We start from the raw sequence: 13,518 nt of genomic DNA, 5'->3' as shown, positions 1-13,518 counted from the left end.
GTGGTGCTGGGGTGCCCCTGGGGCACAGTGGGGACTCAGCACGCAGGCACCCCCCAGCCCGGCTGAGCCCTGGGGGTTGCTTTGGGGCAGAGCTGCACCCCCCGGCATGGTTTTGCAGCAAGCAGCAGCGGGGGCTGGCCCCGGGCAGGGCTGCGGGGTTGCCCCGGCCTGGTCTCTGCTGCCGGGTGCAGCAGCGGCACCGGGGGGGGAGCGGGACCCCCTCTCTGCAGTCACCACCTCCTCCCCTTTGGAACCCTTCCTGCCCAGCGCCTGGGCCCAATGCAGGGACCCTGGCCTGTGCCAACAGCACCAATTCCCTGCTCCTGCCTGGAGAGCAGAGCCCCGACCCTGCTGCCCCCAGCCCCTCCTTCCCCTCCCCTCATCACCCCTGGACCCATTGTGGGGTGCACCCAGTGCTGGCACCAGCCACAGCCCCACCGCCCCCGGCTCCCTCCTGCCCTGAGACCTGCGCTGCCCCCCGGACGCTCCAACGGGACCTTCAACTGCTCGGGAAGCAGACTCGGCCCTGCCCCAGCGCTCCGGGCCAGCAGCAGGGCTCAGAGCATCGTGTGCTCCTGCCACGCACCCCAGCACAGCTCCCTTGTCCTGGATCCGGGTCAAAACAAGAGGAAAACAAAAGAGGAAGAAGGGAAAAGCAGCTTCCAGTCATAGTCTCATTTATTAAGGTCTATGCCAGCCTCAGGAGAGAGCTCTTCCGGTAAGTAAACAGAGCAGGCGGCCGCATCTATAATGAATAAATTTATTGTCTTACAAAAATCATTGTCTAGAAATATGGGTATACAAGAAACCAAGGTATTTGCAGTCAGATGCCTGGTGGTCAACAGCCAGTTTGATTAAAAATATCCAAACACACACAACAAAACCTTTGCGACGGATGTTAAAGCTTTTAACCAAAAAGGAAACCCACGTTGTTCGAGCGTGTGGCAGAGGAAGGTTCCTAGTTAACACTGATTCATTGTCACTAATATCCATAATACCACTTGGACTAGAGAGGTACATGATATGAAGCACAGTCAAAATTAATACATTAAATCATCGTTATAGAGGCAAATTATATATGTAACATTGTCTTAGTACTGTAGTGTCTAAGGCACTTTCTGTAATGTCAGTTTCCAGCTATTTAAACAAAAGAAGGCTAAACTACGGCTGTAATACTGCTCCAAACAAGTAAAACAACAACAAAAGGATTCACATCCACTGGCTTGTTTGTTACCTGCAGGTGGGGGCACCCGCGGCCCCGGACCCCCGCTCTGGGCCATGAGTTAATAAATAGCGGTGCCCGCGCCGGCCCGGGGCTCTCCTGGTGTTCACATTGAGCGGTCCCATGCGGGATGTGCGAGAGCGGGGCTGCCCCGCGCCAGCGCTGCCGCAGGAGTGCGCGGAGCAGCGCCCGGTGAGGCTGCGGGGTAGATCTGGACCCTACTCGCTCATCCCTACGCTTCCCCTAACGCTTTCCAAGGCCCTTTCACAGTTCACGCGCTGATTGTGTGCGACTGATCACAACGAGGAGGAGGAAAAGAAAGATACGGGTGAGGTTTGGTCTTCAAGGATCCGACAGGCTCAGCGTGCCCGGGGGCTGCCCGAGCACGGGAGGAGGGGGGAGATGTCTGTACAAAGCATGCATCGTCGTGACCCCGGGTCTGTCCCAACCACCCACCCGCCGGGAATGAAGTTTCGGTGGTGATTAAAAAAAAAAAAGTTTCATCCTTCACATGATGCTTTATAAAATGGCTTTACAATGAGTATCTGGAAAGGAGATGCACTGAACAGAGACGATCCCATTTTGTTTGCTATATATAAAAAAGCAGTTGTACCTATATCTGAAGCAGGGTACAGTATGGTGAGGCTGGAGAGCCTTAAGACATAGTTGACCTACGATACGTAACTTTGTAGTAGCATGCCGGCGTTCCGTAAGGCAGGTTGAGGGCCACGTGGCAGCCCTGGTGCTCAGGAGAGTCCTCGTGCTCCTGCGCCCGCTGCGGGAAGGTCTCTGCATGCCCAGGGACGGGCTCTACTCGGCCGGGGCCGCCTGCGCCTCGTTCACGTCGCTGCCTTTGCTCTCCGCATCATCATCCGAGAGCTCCAGAGAGGCCCCTTCGATGTGGAGCTGCCGCCGCCCAGATCGACTCGAGGAGAAGGTGATGGGGCCCCCCCTCCTGCGAACAGGCAGCACCCGGTGAGCACCCACGGTCTCCGCTCCAGGCCCTGAAACCTCCCCCTGGCCGCGGGCTCGCACCGTGCCCCAACACGCTGAGCCCTGCCGCTTCGCTCCTATCAGCGCCTCAACTGTGCAAGGCCCAAGCAGCTTCACGTGTTTGCTGTGCAGGAGCACCCAGCCCAGACCAAGCAGGCCAGAGCGGGTGCTCCCAGTGGGGGGGTTGTGGAGTCTCCTACACTGGAGATATTCAAGGCCCGCCTGGACAAGTTCCTGTGTGATGTACTGTAGGTTACCCTGCTCTTGCAGGGGGGTTGGACTAGATGATCTTTTGAGGTCCCTTCCAACCCTTGGGATTCTGTGATTCTGTGATTCTGTGACATCAGCTGCTCACTGTGCACTGCTCTGCCTCCTGACATGGCTTTTGTTCAGAGGCAGCATCACCGCTGCCGCCTCCCATCTGTACCCGGTACAGCCCTAATCCCAAAGATGCTGAAACGCTCCCACCAAGGTGGCTCAGGATAACAGGGATGGGAAGCAGCTGCTGGCAAAGCACAGCAGAGCTGCCTCCTCTGTCGTGTTTATCTCGGGCTGTGTTGAGCTGTCAACCCCAGGGAACCTGCCAGTGTGAGCCCCAAAGAGCTTCGGAGGTGCCAGGAATATGCCTGTGGGCTGGCAGCTCCCTTCTCATCACTGGGCTTGGGCAGCAGCTCACAGCAGGCTGCACTCTGCCCCGTATCGATGCCCAGCTCTGCTGCTGCTGCTCAACAGCCAAATGCTCCCCAGGGACACAGGGTCTGTGGGCACCCGAAGCTTCACCAAGCACCTACCGTAGCCGGTTCTTCAGGGTGCTGACCTCCCGGCTCAGGCCCTCGTTGGCCTCTGTGGCATCGTCCAGCTCACGCTGAAGTTTACGCCGGGAAGCGTTTGCACGCGTGGCCTCTTCCTCAGCCTCCTCCAGCTGCCGCTTGAGCTGCTTCATTCTGGCATTGGCCTTCTCCATCTGAAACAAACGCATGCCCTTGGGATCAGGCTGGAATCTGCAGCCCCAAGACGGGGAGGGAACCAGCACCTGCCCTCCTGGCCCCCCTGGCTGGAGGTAGACAATGGGCCCCACCACAGGCTCCTGGGCACACTGCAGAGCTGCAGGGACCAAAGAGCCCATCGCACAGGGCCCGCATGGGGAGGTCTGGGCTGCTGGGAACTCGTGCTCTAGTGGTTCAGTGCCAGGCTGAGAAAGCTGGGCTGGGGCAGCCTGGAGAAAAGAGGTCTCTCCTTAAGGGGAGACCTCAGAGCAGCTCCAGTGCCTAAAGGGGCTGCAGAAAACCTGGAGAGGGGCTTGGGACAAGGGCCTGTAGGGACAGGCCAAGGGGAATGGCTTGAACCTGCCCGAGGGGAGACTGAGATGAGCTCTTAGGCAGAAGCTCTTCCCTGTGAGGGTGCTGAGGCGCTGGCACAGGGTGCCCAGAGAAGCTGTAGCTGCCCCATCCCTGGCAGTGCTCAAGGCCAGGTTGGACACAGGGGCTTGGAGCAAGCTGCTCCAGTGGAAGGGGTCCCTGCCTGTGGCAGGATGAGCTGGAGGAGCTTTAAGGTCCCTTCCAACCCAAACCAGGCTGGGATTCCATAATCCTTAAGGTAGATTCCTCTAGAATCTAAAATGCTTCTTTCTGATCCCTTTCTGCTCCCAGAATGGGTTTATTTGGCTTTTCTGAGAACCAGGCCTCAGAAACCCAGCCCTTCCACCCACCTGCTCCTTGTACTGGTCCGCGTGGCGACGCTCGTCCTCCACCTGCATGAAGACTTCTTTCAGTTTCTTCTCTGTACGACGGACCAGTTTGTTCGCAGCTGCTCTCTCCCTGCAATAACCAAAAGCCAGGATTTGTCCCAGTGCTTGAGAGCTGGGACCACCAGGACCACCAGCACTGCCCTTCCTGCAGGGCTCTCGCCTCCTCACATAAATGATGCTCCAGTCCCCTTAACATGCCTGCCACCACCAAGAGAACTGACTTTGTGAGCTGGTGCTTGGCTGGGATGCAGCTCTGACAGCATGAACTCAGCACTGGAGCAGCATGAGTGTGGTCTGCAGGCTGAAGAGAGGGATACAAAAGTGCTTCTTCACCATGAGATTGAACAGAGCAGCTTTAAAGTTACTGCTCACCAGCAACATGGTCCTCCCACAGCGCCAAAGGCACAAGGAACATGGAGGTGATGTGCCAGCCCTTCACATTCTGGGCCTGTCACCCCTGAGCTGTCCATCTTCCTTCCTTCACCCAGAGAGCAGGTGGCTCAAGGGGATGTTTCATCTTGTCTCAAGGTACTTCTGCAGCACTGTGTGGCCCCTGGGCCCAGCTCACCTGGGCCATGCAGCAGCACCAGTCACAGAGCAAACTGATTCTGACACTTGCAACCCCGGCCACTTCCCAGCTCTCCTGTCGCAGCATGTGCCCTGAGCAGCGGGTTTGCAGGCAACCAACCCCGTGCCTGTGCTCCAGGCTCCCAGCTCAGCCCTACGCAAACCCAGCCACCGAGGTTTCGGAGACTCAACTGACAGGACTCGCGCAAACACTTTCCCCTTACTTGGCTTCCTGTTCGAGCTGCTCCTCGAGCTGCACGATCTTGGCTTCTAGGGTAGAAATTGTTGCCTTGAACTTGGACTTGACGGAGCCCTCCAGCTCCTGCAGCTTCGCTTTCAGCTCCTTGTTCTGCCGCTCCAGCTGCTGCCGCGCGTTCTCGCTCTTCTGGGCTGCGCTCCGCTCCCCGGCCAGCTCCGAGTTGAGCGTGTCCACCTTGCACAGGGAACAACACAGCATCACCCGGTGCTGCCCACAGGCACCGCTGGCACCCGCAGCGCCACCCGCGAGGCTTCACCTGCAGCGTGGTCTTTCGGAAGCGCTCGTTGAGCAGCTCCATGTTGCTCTGCTCTTCCTCGAGCTCTTCCTCCAACTGGGCAATACGAGCCTCCAGCCGGCGCTTCTCGTCCAGCAGCACGGACCTAGAACGCAAGTATCTGGGTCAAGACGTGTTCAGATCTGATCCAAAGCCACCGGCCAGTTTGCTTCTGCTGCCTGAGGCACCGCAAACAGCACGAGCGGCTCCTGTGTCAGCAATGCTCTTCAGAACAAGAGATTGCTGTGATGAAGACTGGGCAGTGCAGAACCTGCAGGCAGGGTGCTGCAGCTGCTGGTGCCCCAAGCTCTTCAGATGCACAGTTAATACATTCGCAGACTCACTTTCCTGAAGCACTGTTCGCAATCTCATCAGCCAGCTCATCCCTTTCTTGTTCAGCGTGGCGACGGGCCCTTTCAGAGGCAGCAAATTCCTGTGGAGGATCAGGAAAAGATTCGTTACAGCATTAGGAACCTCAAAACTTCTCCAAACAATTTAGCTTCCGGGAGATGCTGTGAACTGTAATGTCCCTGGGGTCTTTCCATGGATAAGCAGAAGCAACAGCTGTAGGAGCAGGACACATCACCTTGATGTTTCCCCCTGGAACTGCCATGACTACACTGGGTTTACTTCTGGACCCTGAAGTGCTCCTTCACGACGTTAAGGACAAGTATCTGTGAAGATCAGTAACATTCAAGCCCTAAACTGCAGAAGAAAACCACTGCCACACATGAGCAGACACTTGCAGTGTAAAGTGGGCACCAACTGAAATAAACCGTTGAGGGTCTTACAGGGCACTTGGCATGACTGAAAGCAGAGGGTAGAAATGAAAGCTTTAGCACCATAGAATCAACAGCACTGAATCTCACACTATAAACCATATCAAATGGCAGAAGCACCCCAAGTGTTTGCTAAGGAGGGCAGTTAAATGCACTGCAAATGCACGACTGACAAGTCTGAACTCCACAAAAGAATGAGGTGGAGAAGCTCCACGGTCCAGGTTATCCATAAAGACTCCTTTATGGACTCGTTTATGGATAACTTTATGAGTGACTGCTCCAGCTTTGGTCTGCAGCTATAACAGGGCAAGAGAGGCTGGCTCTCACACCAGGCAATTCTGCTGATGTCTGACCTTGAGGCAGACCAAGGAAATGACAGGAGATGGGTGGCACGTGTACAGCTCGCACATGAATTGCCAACAATGGAGCACATTAACCCTGCCCCTAAGAGAAAGGGATGAAGATGCCAGAAGGCAGTGACAAACCTGCACAGACTGAAGTGCTGCACTGAGATTCTGGAGCTGCTGTTCAGTGTTTTCACACCTCCAGTACTCAGTTTTGGTGCTGCCACAGGGCCATGCACCTTTCAGAGACTCCTGAGCAAGTTTCAGTGAGGTCTCAAACCTCTCAAGCAATGGTGAAGCTTTCCAGCTGCTCAGCCAGAGGAATGGAGCCCAGACTACCAGAATGGCGCCTACAAAGCCATGAGAGGTTCACTAATGCCCTGGGGCAGGGGGTCACCCAGTTCGCCTGCTACTCCTCCCCTGTTCAACTCACCAGATGGCTTTGTACTTGTTTTACTCTGATCTTCACCTCACTCGAGCAAGAAAACCAAGTTTCCTGGATTTCAATCTCACCTCTTGGAGCTGAAGTATTTCTGCTTCAAGACCTTTGAGCTTCTTTTCACTCTCTTTGGATTGTGCAAAGATCTCATCCCTGGACGCACGGGCTTCTTCCAGCTCCCGCTGATAGTCTTTCATTTGAGCCTGCAGTTTGGAAGGCAGGAAGGAAAAAGCCACATTGATTTAGGACAGGCATGAGATCTGTTGGCAGCTCTGAAGTGTTTTGACCTTTTGGTTTCACCCCTGTGAGGGTGCTGTGGCGCTGGCACAGGGTGCCCAGAGAAGCTGTGGCTGCCCCATCCCTGGCAGTGCTCAAGGCCAGGTTGGACACAGGGCCTTGGAGCAAGCTGCTCCAGTGGAAGGGGTCCCTGCCCGTGGCAGAGGTTGGAACTGGGTAAGCTTTAAGGTCCCTTCCAACCCCAACCACTCTGTGATTCTATGATTAAGAGGTCAGACCATCCTCCCAATGTGGCTTTATTACATTTCAATGCATTTTCAGTTCTTATTTAATAGTAAAGCTTCATTTTCTTCTCATCACTCAATTCCTTGTCAGAGATATCACATTATAAGACTTTATCTCATTTATCTGCTGTATTTCTTGTAGGAAAAGAACTCTAATACATTTGTCATGGAACTGATGGAGAGATAAAGCTGTTGGATTGACGTAAACGATTTACTTAAATTAACTAAAACCACCCAAACTTCTTACAAGTGTTCTTGGTGCAGCAGCCACCCACCTGTGACATTCACTGTGCACCCCCCAAAGCACATACTCACACATCCCCTTTGGGTACCAGCAAGTCTGGCTTTAACCTATGCTCCCTCTTCAGCGAGTGCTCAGTCGCAGGCCTGCCCCCAGGCTGAGGGAAGCTTTGAAGCAGGATTGCCAAAGACCCAAGGACAGGGCAGAAAGGCAATTTCAATTTATACAATGCAGCCTAGAAAGCAGCCCTCAGCAGGACCTTGGGCCAAGTGCTGAAATGAAGGTGACTGCTGGGGACAACCCTAACCCCTTATCAAAGGTATGATGAGAGCAGTTTTCAGCAAGTGCTAAGTTCAGGACGGATACTCTGACCGTCAGCACAGTCAAGTCCGAAACTCCTTTTGCCTTCAAATGTATGTAATGAGAAGCAACACCCCTGACAGACAGCCACCAGGAGAGAAAGCAGCTCTATGGATGAGCTGTGCTCACCTGGAGCTTACGTAGCTGTTTGATTGCTTCATCCCGAGCCTTGTTTGCAGCCTCTATCTGCCCTTCCAGGTCTTTCAGATCCATCTCCATCTTCTTCTTGGCTGCCACAGCCAGAGCCCTCTGCTTGCGCTCATCTTCCAGCTCAGCCTCCAGCTCTCGTACCTGTGACACAGAGGCATGGAACAGGCTCAATGGAGCAAACGCAGACCCCCAACAAAGTGGTTGGCGACTCCAAAAAGCCTTGGAAGAGCAGAACTGCCGTTACTCCATTGGAAAAGCCACCAGAATGCAAGCTGCATGGGAGGACACTGCAGATGGCAAATCTGAAACCATAAATGGGAAGCACAGATCTCTGCACTGACAAAAAAGAAACCAAAGACAATAACTCAGCACCTGAAGCATTTCCACGTCAGCTGTTCAGCTCCATAGTGGTCAGCATCTTGCCCAGCACATCTCCCCACATTCAGGTATCACTCGAGGGCAGATCTCACTAATTCTGACTGAACCACCAAGAGGAACGCAAGAAGTGGAATCACCTCATTTTCTCAAGAGAATTAAAAAATCATTCCTTTAGAGATATTGGGTGTTTTCACCTCAAAACTTAATGTCAATTTAGCACCAGCTTCTCTTACAAGCATGAAATACTTTAATATTTCTTAAGTCTCTCCTCATCTGCTTTGTGTTACTGGAATTCTCAAGTCTGGCAAATCTGGAATCATTGCCGCAATTTGCATTTAGGAAACTGTTCACTTCATGAGAGCCGGTCAGCCCATTTTGGCATCCATGAATTTGTTCCTGCAGATTAAATAGGATGGGCTGAAAGTCCACATAACATACCCCTGTCCTTGAAATACAGCCACACAGCAGTAACCAAACCTCTGCTTGTATGTTGAGTGGTTCTGAAGGCACATCGGTGTCAGTTTAACACCAGCACTGAGACTGGCCACTGCTCAACAAGACCTGTTCTGGTGTTTGTGAAGACCAATGCCTGGGATTTCTATAGAACAAGATCTTTAAGCAAAGAGGTTTATTTTTCTGGTAGCAAGCTATCACTGAAGCCACTGAGCTTTGACAAAAGATCCTCACACCCTTTTTAATGTGAAGTACAGTAGAACAGTCATACCTGTTTGACCAGCATCCTCTTTTTCTCTTCATTCTGTTCATCTCTGGCTTGCAGATCTCTCTCAAACTGAGCTTTCATAGCTTGCATGTTCACCTCCAAACGAAGCTTAGCATCTTCTGTGGCCTGCAGTTCATCTTCCAGTTCCTCAAGTTGAGTCCTCATCTCTTCAACCTGTTGCTCTAGAGTTCTTTTTGACTTCTCCAGTTCATGGACCTAAGCCACAAATATGAATCAGACCCTCTCCTTCAGGTCTCTCAAGATCAGCAGTTATTAACAGCAAAACAAGGCACTGTAGGAACTCAATTCTTGTGATGCTCTGAATTGGACAATGAATCAGAAGAGGCACAGCAGCATCTGTAAGTCTGTACTAGAGAACCTAAACAGCTGTACCCATGAATGTGCAGATTTCTTGTTCAGCCTGGAGAAGAGAAGGCTCTGGGGAGACCATAGAGCAACTTCCAATACCCTGTGAGGGGTAACAAGAAAGGGCCTGTAGGGACAGGACAAGGGAATGGCTTTAACCTGCCAGAGGGGAGACTGAGATGAGCTCTTAGGCAGAAGCTCTTCCCTGGGAGGGTGCTGAGGCGCTGGCACAGGGTGCCCAGAGAAGCTGTGGCTGCCCCATCCCTGGCAGTGCTCAAGGCCAGGTTGGACACAGGGGCTTGGAGCAAGCTGCTCCAGTGGAAGGGGTCCCTGCCCGTGGCAGAGGTTGGATCTGGATGAGCTTTAAGGTCCCCTCCAACCCAAACCAGTCTGGAATTGGAGTGATGAGCTGGTGCAATGTCACACAGAAAAAGCAGCAGTAAGCCAAGCTCTCGACTATAGCATAGGTGCCACCAGACATTCTGAGCCCCATGGGCTCAGCATCTCTCTACATCTTTTGAAGAGGCCTGATGTTAATGAAGACCAGCTCCTCACTCTGTCCATTAATGCCTCCAGAATTTTGGGTTATGAACCAGCTTCAACAAGTTCAGTTTGAGTGTCGTATGCTTCTCCGGACAGAGAGGTTCCCTGTGTTACTCCCTATGTGGGATATAACAAAATTGAGTGAGGAAACGTACTTACATTTTTGCCCACATCATCTTTAGAGCTCATTAAATCTTCCATATCTGTGCGTAGCTGTTTGTTCTGTCTTTCAAATTCCTCCTTAGCTTCCAGCGCTTCTTCCAAAGCCCGAGCCAGAGACAGTGCTTTGGTTTCCTTCTCCCTTGCTTCTGCTTCAGCACGATCTCTTTCCTCTGCGTATCTGGCAGAAATGTTCTTTTCTTCTGCTAGCATCTGAACATAAGAAACAATTCATCCATCTCATACATTCTATAACCAGCTACTTCCTGCCTAAGGTGTTTTAGTCAATGAAGTGATCAAAGTGCTAGTAAGAAAACAGCCACGGCCACTCTGGGATGAGGTGAGGAAAGCAAGCTACTAACCAAGATTAAATCATTTTAATCTTCCAGTCTTCACATCCTTTCTTAGTTTATTTTACTGATTGCAAATGATACTCTTAAGGTTTTGTTCCAATATCATTTTCTTTTTGTGTATGAATCACTTGCTCTAACAAGACTCAAAGCTGGCATTTAGCTCACTGAAGTTGTGACAAGAGACTTTTAACAAAGCCAAGCTGCTCACAGAAGTTCTATCACTGACCACACCACAAGACCTTGCTGTACACAAGGCCCATGTATGCAGTAACAATGTAAAGAAGATGCCATTTTAAAAGCACACAAAGCAGGAAGATGATGGAATCCGAGTACCTGATCAAACTTCTTCTGCTTTTTCTCCAAGTTAGAAACAATCTGGCGCTGATGATCCAGATCCACCATCAAGTCATCCAGCTCCTGCTGCAGGCGATTCTTTGTCTTTTCCAGTTTGTCGTAAGCCATTGCCTTCTCCTCTAGGCGCTGGCTCAAGGACTCCATGTCCTTCAATAATTTCTTCTTATTTTCCTCCAAGCCTTCAATGGTTCCCAAGTCATCATCTACCTTCTTCTTAGCATCAGCCAACTGAAATTTAATAAAGGAAAATAAAGCTCTTTAGAGCATCGTGAGAAGGGAAGAAAAGCAGTAAGTCCAAAATGCAAACCCAGAAGCAGATGTCACTGCTACAGCAACACAAAACCTGTGAGCAAGCAGGATGCTAAGCAGGCAAGAGTCCTGCCCCCTGCACTCAGCTGCACTGCTCATTACTGCAATGGAGAAAGACCACAGGACATTTTGGTCTGAAATCTGGTCTAACACATGTGCAAATGACATGACATTCTCTCACAAGGTCTGGGACCGGATTCCTCTCACCAGAAATGTGAGTGCTAAGGGAAGTCCTGCTTTTTACAACAGTTACCTGCAACTGCAAGGCGAGCATCTGCTTCTCCAAGTTCTTTCTGGCCTCCTCCTCCTCTTCCTGCTGCTCCTGCAGGTTGTTCTTCTCCTCTTCCAGCTGCCTAATCCTACTGCTCAGGTTGAGTTTCTGGCGGGTTTCTTCCTGAAGCAGCTCCTGTTACACAAAGAGGCACGTTCCCAAGTCAGTCTTGTAAGTGAGCAAACTGCAGCTTTGGCTGACAACCCTCCATTACTCCCCATGAAGCATCAGGTTTGATTATTACTCTCATAGCATTTTTGTACAAGGACATGCTTAGAAAGATGTCTGTAATTTGGGTTTGCACTGATCATTTCATTTGGGCACACTTATGCCTTTACAAAGCACATTTCTGATCAGGGAATCCACGCCACTGTCTAGAAGTCAGTGGATGATACTTTTCCATTGTTAAAGCAACAAGCACAGAAGTCACCTTCAGAATTTATTTCTCTTCTTTCAGAGAAGCATATAAAGTACGTATTTGAAAACACCTTGGAAGAACTGGGATGTCCTGGAAGAGAGACTTTGGACAGGCCAAGAGAAGGCTCCTGAAGGGGAGACCTTAGAGCAGCTCCAGTGCCTAAAGGGGCTGCAGGAAACCTGGAGAGGGGCTTGGGACAAGGGCCTGTACGGACAGGCCAAGGGGAATGGCTTGAACCTGCCTGAGGGGAGACTGAGCTGAGCTCTTAGGCAGAAGCTCTTCCCTGTGAGGGTGCTGAGGCGCTGGCACAGGGTGCCCAGAGAAGCTGTGGCTGCCCCATCCCTGGCAGTGCTCAAGGCCAGGTTGGACACAGGGGCTTGGAGCAAGCTGCTCCAGTGGAAGGGGTCCCTGCCTGTGGCAGGGGTTGGAGCTGGATGAGATTTAAGGTCCCTTCAACCCAAACCACTCTGTGAACACATAGCAGCAAATCCCGCAATGACAGCCTGCTTCCAACTTTTGCTGCATTGCTTAAATCTAAAGGTCAGTTTAAAGATAGCTGTAATCTGACAGCGGAAACTTCTGTCATAAGGGAAACTCATGAAAGGTGTAACCACCACCCCCTCTCCTCCACCCTCCAACCACCACAGACCTCTCCAATTGTCATGAACATTATTCAGGTAGTTACAGGGGAAAAAGGAGTATATTTAACTGAAGAACACATGCATAAAGCTGCATTATTTAACTCAAACCTAAAACCTGGCAGTTTGAACTTAAGCCGTAAGAACTTCAGCTGCCAGTAAAAGACAGGGCATTGTCCCTTATGCCTTTCGTATACCCCAAGGGTCTTATTAATATTCTACTTGGAAAGAGGCTTTTGACTTAATTCTTCTTTCCCAGAGAAACTGAAAGGCTAGAGCCTATCAAACAGTGGATCTTAGGTAACGAAAAACAGGCTCCACAGGTAGCTGAGCAATCATCATACACCACATTTCACTAGACTTCAATAGCAAATACAGCTTCTACCCAAGGGACTTTCCAAACCATGAATGAAAATCTGTATTTTCTGTTGTGCAGTTCACATTTCAAAAAGGAACAAAGCTTCAGTGCAAAGTTGAAGCTTTACTGCACACACACCTGTGTATCCTGAAGCTGCGATTCCAAACTAGCCGCATCCTTGGCAAACTTAATGCCTTTCTTCTCGGCTTCCTCCAGGAGGCTTGAGACATTATCCAACTCGTTCTGCAAAGCAAGCAGCCGGAAGGTTAGCAGCATGCAGCTGACCCAGGGCACAGCCCAGTCCCACTGGGAGCTGGAACTGCAGAACACAAAACCTCAGCGAATTCCAGGTACGGGAAGACAACAACAACAGATCCCCACAGAGAGACACAACAAGCTAAAAATACTTCAAGTTTGGCTGGAAACTTCAGGCTGGATGTCAGTTTTGAACCTCGGTGGTATAACATAACAAGAGTCAAGCATGCTGTGTAGCACAACACATCATTCCAATATCTGCATTCATACCTAAATGCTATTTTTTATTATAAGACTATATATTTTATGGGAACATTGATTCAGGGATTATCACGGTGGCAGCTGGGTTTAAAGCATCAAAGCAAGAGAAAATGTTACAGCCAGGAGCCAACTTGTATTGTTTTAGGCTATGCTACTTTTACAGTGAGACTACCTGAAAGCTTCCTCCAAAGAGAACTGGGCCATTCCCTTTGTGAAGTACTTCAGCTTGATTTACCTA

General features: G+C 51.1%; 1 protein-coding gene across 1 annotated transcript in view; it reads right to left on the bottom strand.

Annotated features, from left to right (window-relative positions):
• Window positions 1–660: 660 nt before the first annotated feature.
• The window catches only part of MYH10 (myosin heavy chain 10), a 95,340-nt gene continuing 82,482 nt past the window's right edge, over window positions 661–13,518 (bottom strand). The window contains exons 29-41 of the mRNA XM_065693525.1: window positions 12,903–13,007; window positions 11,333–11,485; window positions 10,750–10,998; window positions 10,064–10,276; window positions 8,999–9,211; window positions 7,876–8,037; window positions 6,699–6,827; window positions 5,407–5,495; window positions 5,045–5,168; window positions 4,754–4,962; window positions 3,924–4,032; window positions 3,007–3,179; window positions 661–2,177 (exon numbers count right to left, since the gene is read on the bottom strand). Of these exons, the coding sequence (XP_065549597.1) occupies window positions 2,033–2,177; window positions 3,007–3,179; window positions 3,924–4,032; window positions 4,754–4,962; window positions 5,045–5,168; window positions 5,407–5,495; window positions 6,699–6,827; window positions 7,876–8,037; window positions 8,999–9,211; window positions 10,064–10,276; window positions 10,750–10,998; window positions 11,333–11,485; window positions 12,903–13,007 (2,073 nt within the window). The 3' untranslated portion in view covers window positions 661–2,032. The remainder of the gene's footprint in view (window positions 2,178–3,006; window positions 3,180–3,923; window positions 4,033–4,753; window positions 4,963–5,044; window positions 5,169–5,406; window positions 5,496–6,698; window positions 6,828–7,875; window positions 8,038–8,998; window positions 9,212–10,063; window positions 10,277–10,749; window positions 10,999–11,332; window positions 11,486–12,902; window positions 13,008–13,518) is intronic.

This window comes from Lathamus discolor, chromosome 13 (genome assembly GCF_037157495.1).
Source record: "Lathamus discolor isolate bLatDis1 chromosome 13, bLatDis1.hap1, whole genome shotgun sequence".
NCBI classification, from domain to species: Eukaryota; Metazoa; Chordata; class Aves; order Psittaciformes; family Psittacidae; genus Lathamus; species Lathamus discolor.
This window is presented reverse-complemented; position numbering and strand designations above follow the sequence as displayed.